The 24,838-nt window shown below is 43.8% G+C and overlaps 1 protein-coding gene and 2 long non-coding RNA genes across 6 annotated transcripts in view; 1 reads left to right on the forward strand and 2 right to left on the reverse strand.

The window, feature by feature from the left end:
- The window catches only part of NIPAL2 (NIPA like domain containing 2), a 65,961-nt gene extending 59,730 nt beyond the window's left edge, over positions 1-6,231 (reverse strand). The window contains exon 1 of one of the 3 annotated variants that reach the window (XM_039527985.1): positions 5,776-6,231. In XM_039527985.1, coding sequence (XP_039383919.1) covers positions 5,776-5,892 — 117 coding nt within the window. In that variant the 5' untranslated portion in view covers positions 5,893-6,231. Of the gene's footprint in view, positions 1-4,716; positions 5,385-5,775 lie in introns of those variants that run through there. The other 2 variants (XM_039527986.1, XM_039527984.1) reach the window with 2 other exon arrangements.
- On the forward strand, positions 5,960-23,791 carry LOC120399579. 2 transcript variants are annotated; one of them, XR_005595236.1, is made up of 6 exons: positions 5,960-6,076; positions 8,730-8,784; positions 9,203-9,264; positions 10,341-10,445; positions 12,515-12,651; positions 22,632-23,791. It is a non-coding gene; the product is annotated as an uncharacterized LOC120399579 (long non-coding RNA). The 2 variants fall into 2 exon arrangements; XR_005595237.1 differs by lacking the exon at positions 5,960-6,076 and adding an exon at positions 7,987-8,582.
- Positions 21,583-24,838, reverse strand: part of LOC120399578 — a 30,376-nt gene continuing 27,120 nt past the window's right edge. Inside the window, exon 3 of the long non-coding RNA XR_005595235.1 lies at positions 21,583-22,762. This is a non-coding gene — a long non-coding RNA (uncharacterized LOC120399578). The remainder of the gene's footprint in view (positions 22,763-24,838) is intronic.

Here is a 24,838-nt window from a genome sequence, read left to right on the forward strand (position 1 = left end):
CCCAGCTCCCCACTCCAGGCATTGCGACCTGGTGTACAGGGTTGCAGCTCCCTTCAGGTGTGGACAGGCTACCCCTCCATCATGACAGACAGAAAGGTGACTGGGCCAAACCTGACTGGTGCCATGCACCAGTACCCCCAAATGTATGCACATTTTGCAGGGTGCATACCATTTGCAGGACCTCATTAAGGCATAGGAAACCTAGGCACATGCCTAGGGCCAAATTCATTGGGGGGCCCAACCTGAGCTCCAACTGGTCTAGTCAGGGCCAGCTCTAGGTTTTTTGCCGCCCCAAGCAAAAAAATTTTTGGCTGCCCCCTACCCCAGCCTTGGGCTCTCCCCCTCACCCCACCTGCACCCCCTGCCTCCCTAGCACTGGGCTCACCCCCCCACCTCACCCACGCCTCCTGCCGTCCCAACCCTGGGCTCCACCCCCCACCTGTGCGGGCTCCACCCACTCCCACCTTGCCTCCAGCCGGTCCGGCACTAGCAGGGTTGGGGTAAGCAGCGGGGCTCCCAGGCCGTGCCTCAGCCCAGGGTCCCTCCAGCCGGGGCTCCCACCTCCAGGACCGGCCGGGACCCAGGAGGGCAGAGCCGGGGGACTGCCCCGGCAAGGGGCTGAGGAGCCAGGGCAGGGTAGCCCCAGAGGGAGCGAAGCCCCAGAGAGCGGGACGTGGGTCCCACACGGCAGCGCCCTGCCCTCTATGGCCCCACTGCTGCTGCTTCTGGCTGCCCTGCCTCAGTCCCTGGGTGGCTCGGGCCGCTTCGCCCAGCCCCAGCTGCGGGGCAGCTGCCCTGCAGCACCTGCAGGTGGCTCCATGTGCCCCGCAGGGCAGCCCCCAGCTCGAGTGTCCCCTGCTTGGAGCCTGCCTGGTCCAGCCACAAGGTGCGGGTGCTGCTCCCCCACAGCGTGAACTGCAGCGGCCCCAGGGGCACAGTGTGTTGCTGCTGCCAGGGCCGGCTCTAGGCTTTTGCCGCTGGTAGCAAAACAAACAAACAAACTAAAAAGGATGGCCAGAATGCCACCCCTGAAAATGTGCTGCCCCAAGCACGTGCTTGGTTTGTTGGTGCCTAGAGCCGGCCCTGGGTCTGGTTCAGGTACTGGTGCAGGAGCCAGCTCAAAAGCAGCAGTGAAGAGGAGCAGCCTTGGGTGCCCCACTGTCCACTCACATTTCATAGACTATCAGGGTTGGAAGGAATCTAAGGAGGTCATTTAGTCGAACCCCCTGCTCAAAACAGGACCAATCCCCAACCAAATCATCCCAGCCAGGGCTTTGTCAAGCCGGGCCTTAAAAACCTCTAAGGAAGGAGATTCCACCACCTCCCTAGGTGACCCATTCCAGTGCTTCACCACCCACCTAGTGAAAGAGTTTTTCCTAATAGCCAACCTAAACCTCCCCCTCTGCAACTTGAGACCATTACTCCTTCTGTCATCTGGTACCACTGAGAACACTCTAGATCCATCCTCTTTGGAACCCCCTTTCAGGTAGTTGAAAGCAGCTATCAAATCCCCCCTGATTCTTCTCTTCTGCAGACTAAACAATCCCAGTTCCCTCAGCCTCTCCTCATAAGTCATGTGTGCCAGCCCCCTGATCATTTTTGTTGCCCTCCGCTGAACTCTTTCCAATTTTTCCACCTCCTTCTTGTAGTGTGGGGCCCAAAACTGGACACAGTACCCCAGATGAGGCCTCACCAATGCCAAATAGAGGGGAATGATCACGTTCCTTGACCTGCTGGCAATGCCCCTACCTATACAGCCCCAAATGCCGCTAGCCTTCTTGGCAACAAGGGCACACTGTTGACTCATGTCCAGCTTCTGGTCCACTCTAACCCCTAGGTCCTTTTCTGCAGAACTGCTGCTAGCCACTCAGTCCCTAGCCTGTAACAGTGCATGGGATTCTTCCGTCCTAAGTGCAGCATTCTTCACTTGTCCTTGTTGAACCTCATCAGATTTCTTTTGGCCCAATCCTCTAATTTGTCTAGGTCCCTCTGTATCCTATCCCTGCCCTCCAGTGTATCTACCACTCCTCCCAGTTTAGTGTCACCTGCAAACTTGCTGAAGGTGCAGTCCACACTATCCTCCAGATCATTAATGTAGATATTGAACAAAACCAGCCCCAGGACCGACCCTTGGGGCACTCCGCTTGATACCGGCTGCCAACTAGACATGGAGCCATTGATCACTACCCATTGAGCCTGACAATCTAGCCAGCTTTCTATCCACCGTATAGTCCATTCATCCAGCCCAGGTGTCGGCAACCTTTCAGAAGTGGTGTGCTGAGTCTTCATTTATTCACTCTAATTTAAGGTTTCGCGTGCCAGTCATACATTTTAACCTTTTTAGAAGGTCTCTTTCTGTAAGTCTATAATATATAACTAAACTATTGTTGTATGTAAAGTAAATAAGGTTTCAAAGTGTTTAAGAAGTTTCATTTAAAATTAAATTAAAATGCAGAGCCCCCCGGACCTGTGACCAGGACCCGGGCAGTGTGAGTGCCACTGAAAATCAGCTCGCGTGCCGCCTTCGGCTCCCGTGCCATAGATTGCCTACCCCTGATCCAGCCCATACTTCTTCAACTTGCTGGCAAGAATATTGGCCCCGCAGCCCCTTCACCACGATAGAGGGTCCAGAAGACTAAACCTGAGCAATGCTGTGACTCTCGTGCACCTGGTTGCAATGCCACTCACTCAATTTTGGCCCTGGTGCCCCCCCATCATGATGCAGGGCCATGAGGCCAAACCTGAGCGGGCAGCGCTGTTCCTTGCTGCTGCCGTCGGCCAGCTCCTGCACCAAGGCTCCCTCCTGGGGACCTGTCTGGCCTCACTCCGATTCCAGCACCCCATGTCCCCTGTGCTCTGATTGCAGGACTTGTTCAGTGCCAACCTTAAGACCTGCTACAAGTATGGGGAACTACGGTGAGCGCCCACAGAAGGGAGCCGGCTGGGAGAGGGGCAGCGGAGAGGCTGGGAGGTGGACAGAAGGGAGTTTGGCCTAGCTGCATTGTGCCCAATGTAAGATAGAAGAGTATGTGTAGATGCCATGCCAAGTGAAAATGAGAATGGTTCAACTGTGTGTATCACGTGAAAAATTTCTGGGGGTGCCCAGGCTGCAATGCCCAGAGTGGGAAGCCAGGCCCAGCGGTGTGGGACAGGAGTCAGGGTGAACATGGGGTGTGCTCGCTCTCCAGCCTCCACCCGTGCACCCCCCCACACACACACACACAAAAGGCAGGGATTAGGGTTGCAGTCTCAGGGTGGAAGGTGATACCGAGGGTGGTCAATGCCCGTGGTGGAGCGAGAAGGAAGTGGCAACAGAAGATGAAGATGTTGGCCTATGATTTTGCCCCCACCCCCATGAATTTAGACCCTGGGTGGATCACACACAAAAGAAAAGAAAAGAAAAGAAAAGAAAGAGACAAATGCAGTTGGTGGGTTGCCCTACTAAAAAGTTTGGGAATGACTGCAATAAGTCACGAGTTCCCCAAAGGTGACAAGAGTTTGTCAAGCAATGTTACAGGTGACTAAATGCATATTTAATCCACTTTGAATCCATTATTAAACATGTCAGTATGTAACAATGTGTAATACAGGGCAAGCACAGGGGAAATGTCAGAATATATGATTCTGTCTCGATGGACTTTTCTACACTAACAATAAACTGCCTCAGCCATTATCATTCACTTCTCTATAAAACAAAAGGCTCCTATACTTTTGTTATACATGGTCAAAGATCACCTGCCTTCAGAGCCCTCCACATGGAGGTTCTGAAAAAGGACATCAGTCCACAAACAAAATTGGGACTATCCATTTTCCAAAAAAGGAAACAGGAAATAGTTTCAATACTTCCAAAGAGGCAAACTGAAAAGGGAAAAAGGTGAACAGTTTGAGAACTGAAGTCTGGGAGATATAATCAGAAGACCTCAAAATGCTTTACATACCATGGTTTAAGCCTCACAATACCCATATCTTGATAAGCATTATTTCTTATTAACTGTGCTCCTGCCCAAAAGCCCCCATCAGGATCAGGGCCCCATTGTGCTAGGTGCAGTACAAACACACAGGAAGACCCAGTCCCTGCAGCAAAAATAATACAATCCAAGGCCTGCTCCTGCAAGGAGTTGCACACAGAGCTCCAGAAACTTCAGTGGGCTCCATGTGCATGGGGATGCACTTCCATACTTCTCATTGTACAACTGTGGCCTAAATAGACAGGTGAAAGGTATGGGAAAGGGCTAAGATACACAAGCAGAGGGATCAGGCCATGATGGGCATACATCATGCTAGTCTTGTTTTTTTAATATATTATACACACACACAGTCCCCATAACCCTAGACCTAGCTACTGTTGTTTCCTTTGTTCCTCAGTTTACTTGTAAAACTGGGACTACAGAAAGAATAAGTATTTTCCCAAAGACCATGTTCTGGTGTCCAAATTCAAGTGATAGAATGTTCCATAAAACAGTTCAAAACTCCAAGCGTACTGTCATCTTTTATCTAACCAATAACAACAAAAGTTATATTTAAATAACCACCTCCTAAAAAAACAAAAGCAGGGCTGTAGCCTCCTATTATAAGCACTTGTTGACTCCTTGTGTCACAGCAGCAGTTCCTCTGCACTACCTTCCCTGAGTAGCTCAGCAAGTTCAGTTGGGCTCCTGGGCTCTAGCTTGTAAACTCACTTGAACTCCCTCCTACCTTGCAAGTCATTTTATTTACCTTGCCTGTGTTGGACCAGAAGTCAGACAGTGATTCATTGCCAACCCCCTGTTCTCTGAAGGTGTAGTTCCTGGATAGCTGGTCTATGACATTCAGGATGTCCATCTCTTTCCCATCATTAGGCATCACTTAAGTTCTGTCTCTCACTTGCCCAGTTCCAGGGCAAGCACAGCAGTCTTGCCACAAGCAATACCAGGCACAACCCAGCACTGGAGAGGACTAGTTACGGAGAGAATTGTGTAGACTTCACAGTCATTCACTGGTTTGGGAGTTGGAGACTGTCTGTCTGACACATGCCTCTATCTTAACTGCTGCCAGTATATCTGCCCCATAGGTGAATGCAGAATCAGGGCAGGGGAGGGAGTTACTGGGACCCTCAAGGGGAGTATGATCTATTGTTGGGACATTTTGTGGGGAGAGGTAGTAGCCCTTTACAAGTCAAATGTAAAAAAGATTGTCTCCTGTAACGATTAAGAACTTTGCATTACAAAAAGGGAGCTCAATTCTCACCCAAACAGGATAGTGTGTTTATTAACCTCCATTACTTCACAGTTTGTGAATCCATAAAAAGGGAGGCAGCCAAGGTATGTAATCAGCCTCCAACGCTTTTTATTATTAGCAGATGTACAAACAAGTTGTCAGCTCTAAAATGCAGGGCTAGTCTCCATTTTGTGACCTATACCGCACCAAGCACAGTGTTGGCACTTAAAAAAATAGCTACACCCTAAACTGTCATAGGAGAACATTTAGCTGTCCTTGTGAAGGCTGGTAAGTGCCTATTTCTTGCATCTTTCAGTGTCCTATGCTTTGGGGATAGAGGGGTGTCCACAGCTAACCGAGTGGAGGCTGAATGCTGATTGATTAACTAATGAAAAGCAGGTGTAAATTGCTTAAGGGTGGCCCTTTAAAGCAAGTAACATGAGGCAGCAAAAAGAAACTTCCTGTGAAACTGTAGTAACTCCTGTAACAAACTCCACTGGGCTCTCCTTCCCCCTCTACTTGGTTCTGCCTGGCACTCCCACGCCTGAGCCCTCCTGGGTCAGACACTCCCTGGCTTACCTTGTTTGTGTTGTACCAAAAGTTGGATTGGGACCCATTTCTGGCCCCTTGCTCCGCAGCGGTGGTTTTCCAGGCCAGATGGTCCAATGTGGTCAGGAGGTGCATTTCTCCAGCCATCAGTTGTGGCCCCAGAGGGACTCCGCTGCGGGCAGTGCCATGAGCAGGCGGGGACGTGTTGCTCTCAGGAGAGGAGCGTGAAGACTTTACAGTCACTTCCTGGTTCGGGACGGTTTGGGAGTAGGAAATTCTGCTTGTGTGACACACTCCTCTGCACCTACTGCTGCCCGGACATTGCACAGGTGTATGTAGTGTCGGGGGAGGGAGGCGAGCTGCTGCTGGGACACTGGGGAACTTGGAGGTGTATGGGGGTGGGGGGGTTTGTTGCCTATACCAATTTTTAGGGGATAGTGGTAGTAGAACAACAAAGCCAAATGCAGGAATTTTTCAGCTAGCTTTACTGCTCCTAGCACAGCACTCTGACCATTCTCCCCCCCCCCCTCCGCCCCAGTGCCCTATCTCTGTTCTGTATCAGCTGCCTGCAAACTTAACTCTTTCACAACCCACTGAGCACTGACTAACTCTAATAATTTAGGCTGGTCAGATTATTCATAGCAAATAAACTATCCAATTAATTTAGCTCTTTTTTAGTACTGAGTCATTTGCACGGACTGTTATTTCTGTGATCTTATTTGTTATTTGTAAGTATTTTCCAAATAATTTATGTGAAGAGATTTCAGCAGATAGGTCTGTTTTCAAGATGTCACTTCACCTATTTGCATTGTCTGATTAGTCACCTATACAGCATGGTATTATTTTTGCTCAGTGACTAGACAAGTGAAACTTTTTCAGTGGGATAGTAAGTAATAATCAAGAGCAAAAACACTTTATGGTGCATGTAAACCCTTGTTCATATGTTCACCCAACTTTTTTTCTTAAAGGGCTACTCAATTTCAGTAGGATGGTTTTGTACATAAATGAATGAGATTAGATTGGAGTGTGTGTATGAAGTGTGCACAAAATGTAAATAACTCTGGTTTTGTAAGGGGAAACTAGTCCATTGAGTTTTAAAGATAAAGTCTGAAATTCCTCTGGACAAATTTTTATCACTGTAGTGGGAAAAGAGAATAGAAGTGAAGTTAAAAGGGTTGAGAGGGCATTAAAGGAGGTCAAGACATTTGGGGGGGGATCATGAAGAAAGAAGGGTTGGGGGGGCTGACAATCACAGGAGGATAGACATGGTCTCACAGAGTAGCAGGGAGGACTCTATATTGAGAGCCAAAGGCAGAGCTGTTGCATCCTAGGATTTGTAGAGAATGTAACTGAGCATAATCTGAACAGTTCTGTAGACACATGAATATCGGAGAACTAGAGAATCTTGGATACCCTTGGGCAATTATTGTTTACACTGTCCATCTGCCAGTCTGCTGTGGCTGGAAATCTTGCTTGTTGGCCTCATTTATATGAAATGGCCCAGGAAGGGATACGGTGAGAGAAAACTTGGAATAATTAGGTTGGCATCCCTTCCTCATTCCATGTTGTTTCTCAGGTACTGTTGTTTTGCTGAGCAGTGCTCCCAGAGATACAAGTGACAGCAGCATTATTAGCAGTGTGCCCCTCTGAAACATCTTTTGTAGGACATACATGGGTGCTGGTGGCCATTCAGGCTGCACTTATTATTTGTATTGCAGAGCACCTCTGGCCCCCAACCAGGGCCCCATTGTGCTAGACACTGTACAAAGACATATAATCTAAGTCTCAGATGAGAGTCAACAGGTGGATACAACAACACAATCTGCAGAGCAGGAGGAGAGGAAATAGGATTCATTGTTTAGTTCCAGAGCAACCAGTGTGGGACTGGAGCTTCCACCTACCAGCAGGGAGGGTCCAGAGGCACAGGGGTGAAGAGAACTAGGCAGCTGGGCAATATGTCCAGGGGAGCAGGTGTGGAAATGAACTTTCAGCGGGTGACTGAGCACTGTGTTTAGGAGAACTGAGCAGCCGAGAAGGAGAGGCAGGGGCCCAGGTGACAGATGCAGGGGGCAGAGGGAGGTGAGATTAAGTGCTTTCAGAAAGGACAGAACACGTGAATATATTAAAGAAGCTAAAGATAAAATACAGATTGTCCTGTTGCTACTTTTCTGTGTAAGCAATTGCTGCCAGCAGCCTCTGGGGAGATGTCATGCTATAGAACCATAGTTTTACTAACTCTGTTGTACAGCGGTGAACTATGAGTGCTAAGAAAGACTGGAGAACACCAGACTGATATTTCTGATTCATATCATCTTCATTAGCTGCCCCAAATCAAGGGACAGGACGTGGTCAGAAATGAGGATATTTGAAGGCAACCTAGCAACTACCTCCATCAGCACTGGTTCAATTTTGGTAGCTTTCTTGGTATGGAGGTATTATTAGGATGGAAAACTGATGAATTCCAAGCATGTGTAACAACGAATGGCTCTTCATGGCTGGTGCTTACGTGGGCATCAAGAAGCTTCAGTGGCAGGACTAGATTGCCAGATGGATGTGAAGTGAATACTCAACCAAGCCACGCCACCTTAAGCATCTTGCCGGAGTTCAATCCAGGTGGTGTTCAATTTGTAAGGAGGTCCCTTTCCTTTGGGATTTGCCACAGCAATGATGGAAAATGTATGAGATGCCCTGTTCCATAGGTTAAATTATTCAATATTACAAGGGTTGAGTGGGTTGGGCTACAAAATCCTGAACACAGAGGGAGGTTTGAAGGAGCATTTGAAGAAAAAGAAAGGAAGCTTGGTGGTCTATGACAGGAAGACTATTCCAGGCAGCCAGTAAGTACAAACAGAGTCAATACTAGTATTCTAGACAAACTAGTTTTCTATTGTGCAAGCCTAAAACTGATTCTCCATTGACCCTATTTCTAAATGCCACTTATTCGGTGAAATGATTATTTAATTCTAAGAAACATCTTGTTTCAGTGATTCAATGTGTACAGTCTAACTCGAAATACCAGTTCCTGTGATGATAATTCCGGTGAGTACTTTGTACATTTCAGGATGGTTATAGCTATGAATAAATAGGTACATTCTGTTGGAGCTTCTTTTCTCTATTACACGGCTATGTGAATGGCTGCATAATTGCAGATTATTTAAAAATGTTGCATAATTGTGCTCTGGAATCTGAAATTGCATTTTTAAAAAATTGTCTGTAGGCCGTTTGGTTTATGGTTGCAAAGTAGCCTTCAAAATGGGTATGGAATGTAAACTGATGCAACTAATGTTTGCCTGCGTTTAGAAAGAGATGAAATAATAGCTGTGGGAGAATTGTGAATGGCCTCCATTCTTCTGTTAACCTAGAAGGCTAGGGACAATTTAAATGTCAACATTAGCTACTTCAAGGCAGATCATTGTAGCAGAAACATCCAGCTAATGTTCTTCTTTGTCATTTTCAGTTTGTAATTGTTGGATGTAATGGCAGATACAGGTCCAGAGAGCAGTGGGAGCAGCTGCTGCGGTGAGAACACAAATCCAAATCCAGCTCCTATTCCCATATTTAAAGTCATTTCTGTCTCTGCCCAAAGTTGGGAGGGAAGGAGTTGATGCTTCCCATGCTTAGTACCAAAAGCCTCATCTGATTGGATAACCAAAACCACCTCCAACCACTTCCTGGGTGCCAAAAGACACATTGGTCCCCATCTCAGCTGCCAATAACTTCTGCAATGTAGTTCCCCATTTTCAAAAAAGCACGAATTGGCAGCATAACGAAAATTTGGAGGCTGCATAAAATACATTGAATTGACCCTCAAAATAAACCTGCAAGGCACAGGACCATTGTCATAGATTACTCATTTCTCATCAGCTTATCACTTGAAATAAAAATGTGACTGTGATCTTCCTCTTCTCTTCATGTATCAGTATATAAAGCTTGCATCTGTAATTTTCACTCCATGCATCTGAAAATATGGTTTTTTTACCCACGAAAGCTTATGCCCAAATAAATCTGTTAGTCTTTAAGGTGCCACCGGACTCCTTGTTGTTGTTATGGTGGGGACAGGCTCTCTGTAGCTGAGCATTTTCTGAGTTTCTCCTGCTGTTGGTACAGTGCAATGCTAGTAGTAATGGAAGCATTATTCTAGGGTCCAGCCATTTCACCCCATCTTGTCTATGCTCTAACACTACACTGATTTTTAGAATTGAAGATGGTATTGGATATGTAATAGGTCTCAAATTTCTTTTTACTTTATACCAGCTTACAGTCTGAGGAAGGTCAAATTCATTTGAGTAATATTGAACTATTTCAGTTCAATTGCCACCTCACAATAGCAGAAAGTCTCCCCTTCCAGCAGCTGCAATTAGTCGAATGTCACCTTATTTTTAATAATTTGTAAAACTTAATTCCACTTAGAGTTAAATGTTCTGAGGAAACATCCTGCACAGAACACAAGTGTACTGCAGGACGTTTCCAAGAATAATGCTCTTTGAAATCTGCAGTGTAGTTCATCAGTGCTGTACTTTTGCCTGGCTTACATTTGGTAACTCTGCCATTTTGGGAAGACTCTCTTTGATTTCAACTATATTATTGATTGACAGACATCCCAAAGGGAAGCAGCTCGCAATGTAAGGAAAAAAGAGTATTGGAGCAGAGATATGTTTTACAGACCTCAGAGAAGGCTTTTGCCATTTACTCTCTGGACGGTGAGTGAAAGATTTTGGTCCTTTGCATTTTCATTTTTATCTTCTCTACTCTCTCAATTTAGACTAAGCGGATCAGGATTAAAAGTCAGTGGCAAAGCTCCCATTGATTTCAATGGAGCAGGATTGAGCTCTCCAACACTCTAAATAATAATCTAAAACATCTTAGATTTGTTTGTTGAATAAGAAATGCATTTTCTCTCCCTATCAGGCATGCAACATATTTTCTCTAAATGTAAATGTTACCTGAGAGTTGAACAGTGATGTGTTTTTTATTTATTTCTGTAGTAGACTACAGTATCCTGCACATACTCCATACATACTTCTCCACTTAGGAGTCAAACATAGCTATGTAAAGTGAGCAGCTTGTTTACACTAGATCCCTATGGCTTGCTATCAGATTAGTGATAAATCAGTATTATAGTAAACAGAGGTCAGAGATCAAACCTACAATTTCATATAAAATTCCGGACCATGTACACAAAATATAAAATGCAAAAACTGCAAGGCACAGGACCATCAACTGCTCTTAAAGCTAATCAAAAGCAGGATAAGATTAGAGGAAATGAAATTTAAACATGATTTTAATGCAAATTTTAATGTAAAACTCGTATAATGAATCTCTTTTAAACCATGAAATCTTGAAATGAAACAAACTTTCATTTGTTACCATGAATAACTGTCTACTCATACAAATGCGTTTTTAAAATGATAGCAAGAGAGGGAGAGCGCGAGTGCAATGTGATCGTAAAAAACAGTCATTGAATAGGTAGCATAGCACTGCTCCTGCTCTCCCTGAACTCAAGGATAGTTTTGCCACTGGCTCAGTGGGAGTAAGATTGGGTCCAGAATTTTATTTACTGTTTTACAGTGCTATCTATTGACTATGGAAACTAATGGGAGATATTCACTCCATTTTATAATGGAATAATTGCTCCTGAAATTACAATACTCTGTTAGCTTGAAAATAACTCTCCAGGCAATCATTCCATAACACACTACTAACAATGTCTAGCTACACTGTGTATGCATTCTACTGAGTGCTTAAACTCAAACATTCATAAAATACAACAGGAAAACAAAACCATTTGGAAAATAAGAGTTGTTAATGAAGATTTGGTTACTTAATGCCACCAGATGTCAGCATACACTATATGATTGAGAGCAAGTACTTAAGACCTTTCAGAACTGGATTGGAATAAAACTATCTTCTTGCTGATGAAAATTATGCAGTGGCTAAATAACTGAGGACCCGATCAGAGCCTGTTGTGGGAAAGTCTGTAGCAATGAGAAGGAATTCTCTGTGAGGATTTCCTCAAGAAGACTTCTCCTCAATTGCTCCATTAGATTGCCCTCTAATTCCCACAATACAGGCCATATGTCCTGCTCTCCCCAAAGTTCCACAGATCTTCTAGAATCCACATGGAACCCAGTAGAACCAGGAAATAGTAAGAGGTCTGGGAAGTCCCATTTATACCCAATGGCTCCTTCCCCACATCTTGTTCTCCTGGGACTCCTACAGTGAGCAGCTGCCCCAGAGACCTTCTTAAAGGGGGACCCCCAGCTTGGAAAGTTAATAGTGCCTGGGGCTAAGGACTCTCCCCAGGGCTACTGAAAAGATGATTACACATCTTCCACATACCCCACTGTGATGGGGAATACAAACCCCACAATGGGCAACATAGGGCTAAGGTGGGTTCAGGTGTCTCCACCCTGTCACACCTATGAGAGATGATAGGATTGAAGGGAGATGCTTCAGAGGGAGAAACCCAGCTCAGTGGCTGGCAGATCAGGGCGGACACCAGACCTTCAGTCCTCATCTCCTCAAAAGAGGGCCAACTAAAGGCAGGAGCTCCTCATATGACTGCTGCCCGATGGCCCCTCCCTGAGGGCAGGGAGAATCAGATGCTGATTCACTTTGAGAAAAATCTTTTCTTCTCTGTTTACTTCTGCACTCAGTTTAGAGCCTCAGCCTGATGAGTGCTCTCTGAATGAAGAGAGCCTCAACCCAGCTTTGGGATGATTCCTTTGAGTTAATTCTCCTTGTTTCTGTTTGTTGGCTGTCCTGGAAGGGAAGAGACTTTAAAGTAACCCAGCCGGAGGGCCAAGTCACAAGAAGAGGCAGACCGCTGGAGTGCCCTTCAGCAGGTGGTACCAGACAAGGAGAGAGCTGCTATGCCATGCCTGCCCACAAGGAGGCACTCTAGTGGTGAGTCAGCCCCTGCACACCCTCCCCCCACCCACTCACTGCACCTCGGGCCTACTGGCGGCTTGCTTCCTTCCTAGCATCTCCCCACTTGGACATCCCAGGATCTGAGTTGCATCCTCCACAGCAGGAGAACCTTTTCTTTCTGAGGCCACCACCCAACATGCCACAATCACTGGTTTTCTGCAAATAAAAGCCAGGGCTGGCGTTAGGGGGTAGCAAGCAGGGGAATTGCTTGGGGCCCCTTACCAGAAGGGCCCCTGTGAGGCTACATTGCTCAGGCTTCAGTTTCAGCCCTGGGTGGCAGGACTCGGACCCTGGGCTTCAGCCCCATGCGGTGGGGCTTCGGCTTTCTGCCCTGGGCCCCAGCAAGTGTAACGCTGGCCCTGCTTGGTAGACCCCTGAAACCTGTACGTGACCTCTCTGTTAAGTCAAAAAATTAACAGAACTCAAACTTCAATTACTGAATACTTGCAACAAACTGCTTGCAAAATGATCTTCAGACCAAGAATCCTTTTCCAAAATTCATAGAATCATAGAAATGTAGGGCTGGATGACTTCTCGAGGTCCATGCAAGTCCAGCCTCAAGTGCTGTGACAGGACCAAGTAAACCTAGACCATCCCTGAGAGGTGTTTGTCTACCCTCTTTTTAAAAAAAGAACAGGAATCCTTGTGGCACCTTAGAGACTAACATTTATTTGAGCATAAGCTTTCATGGGCTACAGCCCACTTCGTCAGATGCATAGAATGGAACATATAGTAAGAAGATATATATATATACAGAGAACATGAAAAAGTGGAAGTAGCCATATTAACTGTAAGAGGCTAATTAATCAAGATGAGCTATTATCAGCAGGAGGAAAAAAAAACTTTTGTAGTGATAATCAAGATGGCCCATTTTAGACAGTTAAAAACCTCTACTGATGGCGATTCCACAACCTCATAGACTTTAAGGTCAGAAGGGACCATTATGATCATCTAATCTGACCTCCTGCACAATGCAGGCCACAGAATCTCACCCACCCACTCCTGTAACAAACCCCTAACCTATTCCAGCTGTGCTGGAAATACAACATTAAAAGAGAAGTGGAAATAACTCGGACTCCAGAAAACTCAGCTCTGGTTCCTGGCTTCTGACTCAGTCTCCACCCACTAGGCCTGGCTGCTCACACCTCAGCCATGAGAGTTTGCACAGACGCCTCTGGCCCCTTCACGACCAACGCCCAAGCAGGGATATGGAGGGACCATGCACCCCATTCCCTAGCAAACCCCATCAGGTCTCTGATCTGCAGAGAGCCATACTCTGGGGACTCGGGTGACAGCTTCTGGCAGAGAACCAAGTCCTCCATGAACAGGTAGCCCAGGCTTGGGCCATTGCCTCATCACCTGAACAGGGCCTGACCAGTTTGACAGGAACAGTCAAATTGAAGGAATTGTTTCATCAGTGCTGCCTACTCTCTGCGCTCTGTCTCCAGGCCTCCTTTGGAAGCCTAGGCCAGAGCTAAACTACCCTGATAGGAAGTTTTTCCTGGTATCTAATGTAAATCTCCCTTGCGTTAGATTAAGCCATTACTTATTGTCCCACCGTCAGTGGACATGGACAACAATCAGTCGCCATCCTCTTTATAAAAGTGCTTAATGTAGTTGAAGACTTATCAGGTTGCCCGAGTCGTCTTTTCTCAAGACTAAACGTGCCCAGTTTTTTTAACCTTTCCTCATAGGTCACATTTTTTAAAAGTTTCATCATTTTTGTTGCTGTCCTCTGGACTCTCTCCAATTTATTTGCAGAAATTAGATGGCTCCTCAGCTGTTTGCTCTTTGTTCTACTCCAGGTCCCATAGCAGTTTGGTGTGGAGTATGTTCACATTGCACCTACTGTAAAATAGGGCTACAGCAGGTATAGCTGAAATACAGAGATGCTGATCTGGTCCTGCTCCCACTGAGGTAATTTGGAGTTTGGCACTGACTTCAATAGAAGCAGGTCCAGGTTAAGGAAGCTAATGATATTATAATGCTAATGTTTCGGGGGCGGTGTGGGGGAAAATCACTGCACTTCCAAAGAGCCAAATACTTTGCCCAGTAACTGGGTGGATGCTAAGGAGATCCATAGGGACTAGGGTGGAAGGAATCCTCCCTCCAGGCCACTCCACAGCTACAACCGCAGCCTTAGGACTGCATTATCGCCGGGGCTGTTTCATTCATCTATAGAGATCAGCGATGCTCTGCCCAGACCTTATCTCTAAACACACCTGTGCACTTGGGAAGAGGAAGCCTTTATGGCAGGCAGAGGTGCAGATTTCCTATGCAGCTGTCCTGTCTCCTGGATCGTGGCAGTTCTACTGTATCTGGAGTCCTCCCTGGGTGTGGACAGTGAGTTGCAGGACCTGCCCCCTGTATTTTTGGGAACAGTACATATACACACCCTGGGGGCCAAACAAAGTGAGAAAATAAAACCATCTTCCTTGCAAAGGTTTAAGCCATTCACAGCTGTTGATGGAATGGATTATTTCATCTACTGCAAGGATCTGTGCAGGAGGCAGCTGCTCCGCTCCCCCTGACTGAAAAGAGCCCCTGTGCATAGCAGAGGGCTCCAAAGCAGCAGCAAGACTTGATAATAGTTTGTCAGCTGCTACAGAGCACTGTGGAGCCCTTTCGAAAATGCCATTAATTAACATGCACATGTATTGCTGAGGCAAGTTACAGCGACCCACCAAAAATTCTGACCTAAATCTGCCATTGTCTGTCTGTCCATCTACAAAAAAGTAAGAGAACACCAGCCTATTATAGAGTAAAAGTCTAATGAGTGAGTTCATAAGAGATGGCTAGATCCTCAGTGACAGCCAAGTAGCGCTCTTTGTGCTTGGACTGAGGGCAAAAGTGCTGTTTGCTTTTCCCTGATCTGGTCCCTGATACAAATTAGAGCAACCTGAGGGCTGCTCTATTTTACATCAACTAACTGTGGTCTGAAGAGGCTGTCCTAGTAACCTTGGTTCACAGGGGTATAGGGATGGCCTTGCTAGTGCCCAAGTAGAGGCATAGGAACCACTATTGCAGTCTTGCACCACCTGAGGATTCCCATTATGTAGAGGAATCCTTAGGTGGCTCACTAAACTGGTTTTAGCTGAGGCATGGGTGGGGGGCTATCTAAGATCCTTTGTAACCTTACTCAAGTGAATAGTCCCCCTGACTTCAAAGGAAGGGAACCGGGGAAAGTCTCGCATATTGTAAAATCTGTACTCAAAAATCACAGTGCAAGCCCGCCTTTGAGGCAGACACGTGATGTATTTATAGCTTTGGCAATGCTTACATATGGTGTCAATGAACTGAAACCGTATGAGAGGGTCCAATCTGGTTTGGGGCTTCTTGAAAATTTGTGACTTAAATAAAAATTATGGTATTTTGATAAATCCATAAAACCCCTGGTATAAGAAATATAAAAATAACCAGAGGCAACCTCCAATATGACTGGCTTGAGAATCGACTCTGGTTTCTTCTCTCCAGAAAACAAAGTATTAACATGAATATCGTATGTGTGTGTGTTGCAAATAAATGCAACAAATGGTGAATTAATATAATTATGCTTGTGTGTGTGTGTGCAGTATTACCAGATATGGTATTTAAGGGTTTGTGGAATATCTTCTGCATAATAAAATATTAGAGTTTTGTATTTTGTTTATGTTTGAATTGAGATTTCAGTAGATTTTTTCCTTGGAAAATGTATAGTTTATAAATATACTTTGCTGTCATAAGTATAGCTAAGACAAAGTACAAAAACATTCACTACACTGTTTTGAAAATGCTGCTTTCATCCTTGTGATTGAACCAAATTTTTATAAAAAGGAACAACAAATTTTATATCTGTACAGCTTTTTTGAGTACTGAATACATGGTCCGGATATAATTAATAATAAATCAGGGAAATTATTATTTATGAATTTCACAGTGAACATCCTATTCAAGACACGTTGACACAGATGTTTCCTGAAATAGCAAATTGTGATCCTTGAATCACTTCATGGGGACTTGTGGATAATATATTTTATTAGATTTAAGCAGATAAAATTCTGAGACTCTGCAGGTGTGATTGTTTTGGGGGGAGGGGAGGACTAGGGTTTTTGGTTTTTGCTCTGAAACAGAATGGGTTTTAAAAGCCTCACTTAAGATATACTGGATGGATATATTCTTTATGACTTGGCTTTTTGAAGACCCAAATAGTTTTGTTGAAAAATAAAATTAGTAAAGACAAACCATATACAAAATAAATCCTACAGGGATTTGCCTACCTTTGGGGATGGCAGATCTTTTCTTGGTTGTGTATTTAGAATCTGCAGAACATTCTTCACTGTACTTATTTTTCTACCATATTATAACAACTTGTAGGTGCAAAGGTTTGTTGTTGTTTTTTTAAAGTTCATACTATATGGCAGTGTCCCTTTTTTCCCTCATGCTTAGACATGAGGAATTAATCTTTCATTTGAAAATATATATATTAAAAGGCTGTGTGATATACAGAGTTTACAGACCTTTTTATGATAGGTTTGAACATGAAGGAAAAATATATATAATTGAAATCAAACTGTACCAGACAAGGCAGCTTATTATATAAGGAAAAGATTTACAGGATTCAATCAAGAGTGGCTTATGGGTATAACACATGGAGAGGTCTCAGTTTGGTTGTTGTGGTTCATCTAGTTCCATGTCCAGTTTTTGCACATATGGAATAAATGGATTCCACCCAAATTCCAAGTCTGCAAGGTTTTCTTTAGCGCTGTAATTTACTCTTACAACGATTTTTTTAAAAAAAAGGGTCTGTAATCCAACCCCAGATGTGTGTGGGGGTGAGGAAGGGAGAATCCATTTGCCAGTTGATTGTGATTCTTTTGTGAACTATTAGCAGAGCCACATGGAGAAACCTACTATGTCTCTATATAAATCTAGTGCAACATTTTCTGTTGCATAAAGTAGGCACAGTTTGGAGCATGCAAGGATCAGTATTGACTTCAGGAGTCTGCTAGTTCAGAACGTATGTGTCTAAAAGATATGAAAGACAGCATGGTGATTGGCTGCAAAGTGCTAGAGATATAGATAGAAAGTGAGAGGCAATAGGAATCTGGGGCCTCTGACAATTTGTGTTTTCTTTTCTTTTGTTTAGGGAAATGTTTGTTCATTGTGAGAAATTGTATTCTTGGGTATACAGGTTTATACAGATCTGATTTACATTTTATATTAAATATAAGCATTATCCAGCCTTTCTTAGGGCCTGGAAGGGATGGGGTCTATCAGACCTCCTCTGCTCCCTGCTGGAGGTATTGGCATTTTGATGCCCCCCAGCTAGTCCTCCAAGAGCCTAGAGGGCCAGAAGGAGACACTGACCAAGTGGATCCAACAAACCAGTTAAGAATGCTTGCCTGGGGGAAGTGCTAGGTGAGGCGGGGACAGGAGCAAGGGCAGGGGCTTTGCTTAAAATGCTGGAAGAATTTTGAGTTGTTTATTGTTTAACTATTAAAAGATGGATGCCAAGATCGAGGCATGGATGGTTTTGCTGTGGGCAGGCTGCCACAGGGCCACATCTCCTCCAAATCAGTTTGAAAAGGGTTAGATGGATAGTCCAGGAAACCAAAGTCCTCTGTGCACAGAATGGTCAGGAACTTCCCCACATCACCATGTAAATGGTCATCATCATCATCATCATCTATAGGAGGGGTTGGCAACCTTTCAGAAGTGGTCTGCCGAGTCTTCATTTATTCACTCTAATTTAAGGTTTCGCGTGCCAGTAATACATTTTAACTTTTTTAGAAGGTCTCTTTCTATAAGTCTATAATATATAACTAAACTATTGTTGTATGTAAAGTAAATAAGGTTTTAAAAATATTTAAGAAGCTTCATTTAAAATTAAATTAAAATGCAGAGTCCCCCGGACCGGTGGCCAGGACCTGAGCAGTGTGAGTGCCACTGAAAATCAGCTTGCGTGCCACCTTTGGCACACGTGCCATAGGTTGCCTACCCCTGATCTATAGCCTTGATAGTAATTCAGGTCCTTTGCCTTTCTGCTAAGATTACCAGTTGTGATAGTGGCTTTAGTTATGGACACCTGTCCACTAGGACTGGACTGACACCATCAACTCATTTCCCATAGGGAGCCTGGGGCATTGAATAGAGCACCAGACAGAGTCACAGCATCAAGGTTCTATTTCTGACTCTGCCATTAACTCACTTTGTGACCTTGGGCAAGTGTCACTTAGGCCTACATTTTCATACACAGCCTCATCAACTAGGCCAAAATCTTCAGACTCGGATACCTGAAGGTAGACACCTAAAATCATGTACTAAATAATGTTACTTAGTAGGTTTTGTTTGTTTTTTGAAAGAGCTGTGTACCTACAGCCCCCATTGACCTCAGCACTTCTGGAAAAAAGGCCCTAGGTGTCTGAAGTTGGGCACCCAAAAAGTTGAGGTGCCCAACACCAGAAGCAATGTCTCAAAATTTGGGCTTTAACATTTCCTTGCCACAGTTTCCCCATCTGTAAAATGGAGAGAATAGTAAAGCACTTTACAGGAATTAGTAATTGAGTCCTAGGGATAACCAGCACCATAAGTCAGATGTGTGTAAATCATGGCACTGTTCAGATGGTAATGACTTGAGTACTAATGACCATGGTTATATCTGAACAGTGTCCTAGGCCAAAAGGGGTTCCTATTCCATTTCTAGACCCTCAGCATTACAGTTCCTTATGATCATTTCCTCATTGTTAGCAATTTTATTATTGATGGTTTCTAGAACTGGTTGGAAAACTGGTTGTGGATGGGTTGTGTTTTCCTATTGCCCCCCTCCAAAATCTGACTTTTTGTTGAAAACCAAACTTCTTGTTTTTCAGCAACCAAAAGCAGGTTTTCCATTTTCTGAGGGGGAAATAAAAAAAAAAAATTCAGGAGAGCAGACCTCGTTGTGAAAATTTGTTAGTAAAAACCCAACCCAAATTTGCTATAGAAAAAGTTTCTAGGGAAAACTTCTGACCAGCCCTATTAGTTTCTGTGGGTTGCTTGTACATCTTGGGTCTGAACTTCTATTTGTGTTTAAAAGGTCATTTTGTTACCATTTTTATTGTTTACATATGTCCCTTCTATGCATATTTGGAAGAAAACTTGCGGGAGAAGTTCTGGTAGCTGCAAATCCTTCAAGTGTTCCATGCCTGGAGATACTGATGATTTGAGTGGTGTGGTTCAAGGATCAAGCCATCTGTGCCAAATTGCTTTCATTAACTGTAACTCAGTGTTATATTGAATATCTGAATACAGATTACATTGATGTCAGTATTTTTCACAGTGAAGGATATAGTTTTGTTTCTGTTGTTTTGTTTGCATTTCGGTAGGATGAGGAGTCCCTGTCATTGACCAGATCCTGTTGTGCTAGGGACTGTACAAACACAGAAAAAAAAGACTATCCCTGCCACAAGTAATTTTCATTTTGAGACCTGCAGCAACTTCTGGATGTGGGTTTCATTTCTGTGTGCAATTGTCAGTCAAGAAAGGAGCCGTACAGTGAGTGAGCATTACCCAGTGATTTTGTTTGTCCGTTCTGGGCTCTCTGTATACAGTATTGCATCTTGTAATAAATAGTTGTTTTCCAGTACATGCTAGTACTGTTGAACCACAAGAGATAAGGTTACGTTTGTGAAGAAGGAAACTATCTTGGAAGTGGTTCTTGAGAAGATTCTGCTTGATAAAATTATGTATGATATTAACCACAAAGAAAAGCAATCCAGTAGTTGAATGGAGTGCTTAAAAAACAAAACAAAAAGTCAAAAGTATCTGTATGGATGCATTAAGAAACAAGCATCTATAAACTACACTGTTGTCATCACTTCCATGCTGCTTAGTCTTGGCCACCCTTTGGGGCAGTAGTGACAGGCCAAGATTTTCAAAAGTGACTAGTGATTTTGGGTGCCTCCATTTTTGGGAGCCCACATGGAGACACTGTAAAGGGGCGTGACTTTCAGAAAGCACTGGCCCTCAAAACTGGGCCACTTCAAGGTGTCTCCAGTTGGCATCCCAGAAACCAAAGGAATCCAAAAATCACTAGTTGCTTTTGAAAATCTTGCCCCAAGTCTTGTCAAGACTGATTTTAAAGGTTTTTGTTCAGTTTTGCCAAGAGGGTTGCCTCAAAACAATATAAATGACTCGGTAGTCCCAAGCTCAGCTGGGATGAAATCATAACTGGTTAGCTGTATCTAGTAGAACCTATACTACTACCCCCTTTGGACTCAGAGTACTGTTTAAAAAGGTATCCGTTGCTAAATATGGTGATTAAGACTGGTGAAAAAATTTCTTTTGAAACTGGACTTTGGCAGAAATTTGAGCTTTTGATTAAATGATATATTTTGCTAAAAGTATCTGCTTCCCACAGAAAACTTTGACTTAATTAAAAAAAAAATCAGCAAAAAAAGAAAAAAAACCCACAACTTGTATGTCAACATGGAGGCACAGGCCCCAGTTTCTATGGGCTGGAGCCCCCAGTTTGATTACATCACTCATGATGCACTCCAGTAGCTTATCAAGAATGGAGACCATGATGCATAATGGGAGATGCATTCTGGCCAGGAGCCAAGCCTATAGAGTATAATGAGGGCATGAACTGCAGTTTCTGTGACGCACCACAGTATTCAGCTAAAAATACTCAGTTTTCAAGTGAAATTTTTTTGGTTTTCAATTTTTCACCAAAAAGTTGAACTATTCCAAGGACTATTTCAACAATTTCCTCCCCATTTTTTTTGATGTTTTCCATGTGAGGAAAGGGGGGGAAGAGGAATCCAAAAAGCTCTAGTGTTTGTTTTTAAGGGCACTTATAATGGGACAAATGGCAGAGGTGAAACATATTTAGTAGCAATTTTAACAATGCTTATCTTCTGTTGTCTAAGGAACATCTAAGTGGGGCACCCGATAATCTGCAAATATTTGATGAAAGTAAACAGTCTGGATGGAGATGATTTATTTATTTAGGGTAGTACAAGTAGGTATAGTAGAAAAAGTGAATTGAAAACAAGAAAGGGAGAATTTTGTTTGGAAAAAGGGGGAGGGGATCTGACAGCAAGCTGTAGAAGAGTATGGAATAGTCTAAAGAAAATGGTAGACGTTTCATCACTCTGATGTAGGGTTTAGATTTAGTGATGGGTGCTGGGAAATCCTGAATACAGATCTAAACAATGCTGCACTGGCCGAGTATTGGGTTAGATGGCCTAACAGTTTCCCCTGCCCTCCCAACACAGATTTCTATGGTTGTGCCCACTTCATGACCCTTTCATATTTTAACATGTTCTGAATTTCTCACCTTCAGTATTTTCAAACGTTGTCCTCCCATGGGAGAGAGAGGACTGAAGAATGTAACTTAAGCATTTTGGATAAATAAGTAAGCAAAAAAACCATTTTTTGAGAAATATTTGTTTCTCTGTCTCACATTTTAAATATCTACAGGGTCCTCAACATAGCAAAGCACACAAGCACATATTTAACTTATATGTAGTAATCACTTAAGACTAGATGGAACCATTGACTTCAGTGGAACTACTCACATGCTCAAAAAGTTAAGCACTTGCTTACGTGCGTTGGTGCATGAATCATATTCTTTAACAGCTTTTTGCCGCTCAGTTATTTATATCTCCATCCAAAATCTTTAGCATTCACCTTTTAAATTATGAAAAGAATGTGTTACTTCATGGACCCATTTGAATCTGGAGTGAGAATTCTCGTGAGGACAGCCCTACACCAACATGCTGCAGACTAGCTACGTAGTTTGTACACAAGATGACTGGAGAAAATGAGTAGGGTCAGTACCCCTGGATATGCATTAGAAATAATTAACTTAATCTAGGATACAGATCAATAGTCCTTTTATTACATTACTTCCCCTTATGCATGTTAAACCATAGGATTCCACTTACATTGTAAATGATCAGTACTTGTATATGCTATTTTATTTTTCTTCACAGCTGCCAGATGGTGTGGAGCAGATGATTGTTCCTCCTCGGAGTGGCTGAATTTTAAACAGTTGAGCATAGCAGTCTGCCTGGTATTTTGCCTTTTTTAAGCTTGGCGAAAAGCATTGGCTGCCCATTTGAACCTAGTGCAGAACAAACACAACCTGTTATTCAACATTTTCCCATTCTGATCTTTGTTCATGGCTGCCAACATTGTTGCAAGTGGAGAGGAGCTTTTGTTTTTTCAAAACTGAAGAAAATTACCATCTAGTTCCCTGAAAATTAATTTAAAAAGAAACACCTGGGAGGAAAGCTGTAGTGAATAGTTCAGTAAACAAAACCAAACAGCAAGTGCTCTCTCCAGTAGTGAAACAGAATGACACTGAGCTGTGGGGCTTGCCTCGGCCTCCAGTTACACCAGTATAATTCTGTTGGGTTCAGTTGAGTTACATGCTATAAAACTAGTATGAGAGCAGACTCAAGCCCAGGCTGTTAACATGGTGCCTCCCAATTGCTGTGTCACCGGGGTTGTTTATACAAGGAAATTACATCGTGGTTGTTGCCACGACTCCTGAGGGTGCTGTTCCAGCATGGTATAATCTTCCAGTATCAACAAGCCCATGCTTCAGAGTTGTAGGTAGCCAACAAACAGGAGGATTAATATCAGCTTTTTGTGATATTGCAGAAGTGCCCCGTGCCTGGATTGGGGCCCAATTGTGCTAGGTAGATCTTGTCCCTTCCCTGAAGTGCCTATTGTCTAATTTAAGACAAGATACAACAAGTGAGCATAAGGCCTCTACACACCGTTGCACCAGTTAAACTAAAAGGTGTGATTTTTAAATTGATTTAGTTAAATCAGTCCACACAAACCACTTTTAGAGCATCCACGCTAGGAGGGTTGTACCTATTTAGTTAAACTCATGAAACTTGTGTGTGTAGAAAGAGCAATCAAGTGGAGGGAGGAAGGACAGAACACTCAGGGCTGGTCTCCACTGGGAACTTACATTGGCGTAGCTTCATGTCTCTGGGGTGTGAAAAATCCACAGCCCTGAGAGAGACAGCTACAGCCACCTAACCCCTGGGTGTAGACAGCACTAAGTTGACAAAAGTATTCTTCTGGCAGCCTAGCTGCTGCCTCTCGGAGGTGGATTGCCTATGCTGAGAGAAGAACTGCTCCCATTGGCACAGGTAGTGTCTATGTTGAAACACTACAGCTGTGCTGCTGTAGCTATTTAAGTGTAGACATATCCTCAGTAATAAGAAATGTACATACCTAGTCTAGCTACGTGCATAGCTCAATGGTTCTGAATTACTTTAATTTTTCAAAGCTGTACATTAATAGATGTCGACAATCCCCAGTGGCCCTCAACGAGCCAGTATAAGTTAGTGATTTCCTATAGGCAAATGCAGATATTAGTCACAAAAAGCTCAGCTTTAAATACAATTTGACATGTGTAGATGGCAAGCATGCGGTGGTGAGGGACAAGGAAGCAGATTAGGTATAATAGGGAAAAACACTAAAAATTGCTTTATTAAAGTGTCCTTCGGGGTAAATATATTGTAGGGTTTGCGAGATGTTCTAATAATAATACTTTGCACATTACATCTTCAAAGTGCTGTACCAAACATTAACTAAGTCTTCCTATATGGTAGTGTGAGCTAAGTAATTATTTAGTCTTGATTAAATACTCCTTTTAGATAAATGAAACTCCACTGACTTCAACTGATTTACACTGGTGTAACTGAAATCAGAATCAGTCTCAAACAGCCCAACTTTATAAACAATTACAACTGTGAATATAGCTTCGTTGGACCCCTGCCTCTCGCTCAGAATGATGTTGTGGTACCATGGCAACAAGCATTTGCAGAATGGGGCCGTTCTGGTAACTTGACTAAGGACCCTGTCTTTATCTGAGTTTTGTACAGCACCAAGCACACAGTCAGCACATTATAGAGAATCAATAATCATCTCCAGAACCTGAGACACAAAGAATTTAGGACACAGACAGTCAGGGGCGGAGCCAGAGTTAGAACTTGGGAATTATTGGCTTCTAGCCCACAGCTGGGCTCATTAAACCATATTGCTTTTCTAGAGTTGGACTTGTAAGCTGAGACACTGCACTGATGTGCATGGGAGAGGTATACTATATGTGCATGCGTCCAGTGGAAACAAGAAAGGTTTATGGTGTCTCAATGACTTCCACATCAAATGTGCTCAG

This window comes from Mauremys reevesii, linkage group 2, assembly GCF_016161935.1.
Source record: "Mauremys reevesii isolate NIE-2019 linkage group 2, ASM1616193v1, whole genome shotgun sequence".
Lineage (NCBI taxonomy): Eukaryota > Metazoa > Chordata > Testudines > Geoemydidae > Mauremys > Mauremys reevesii.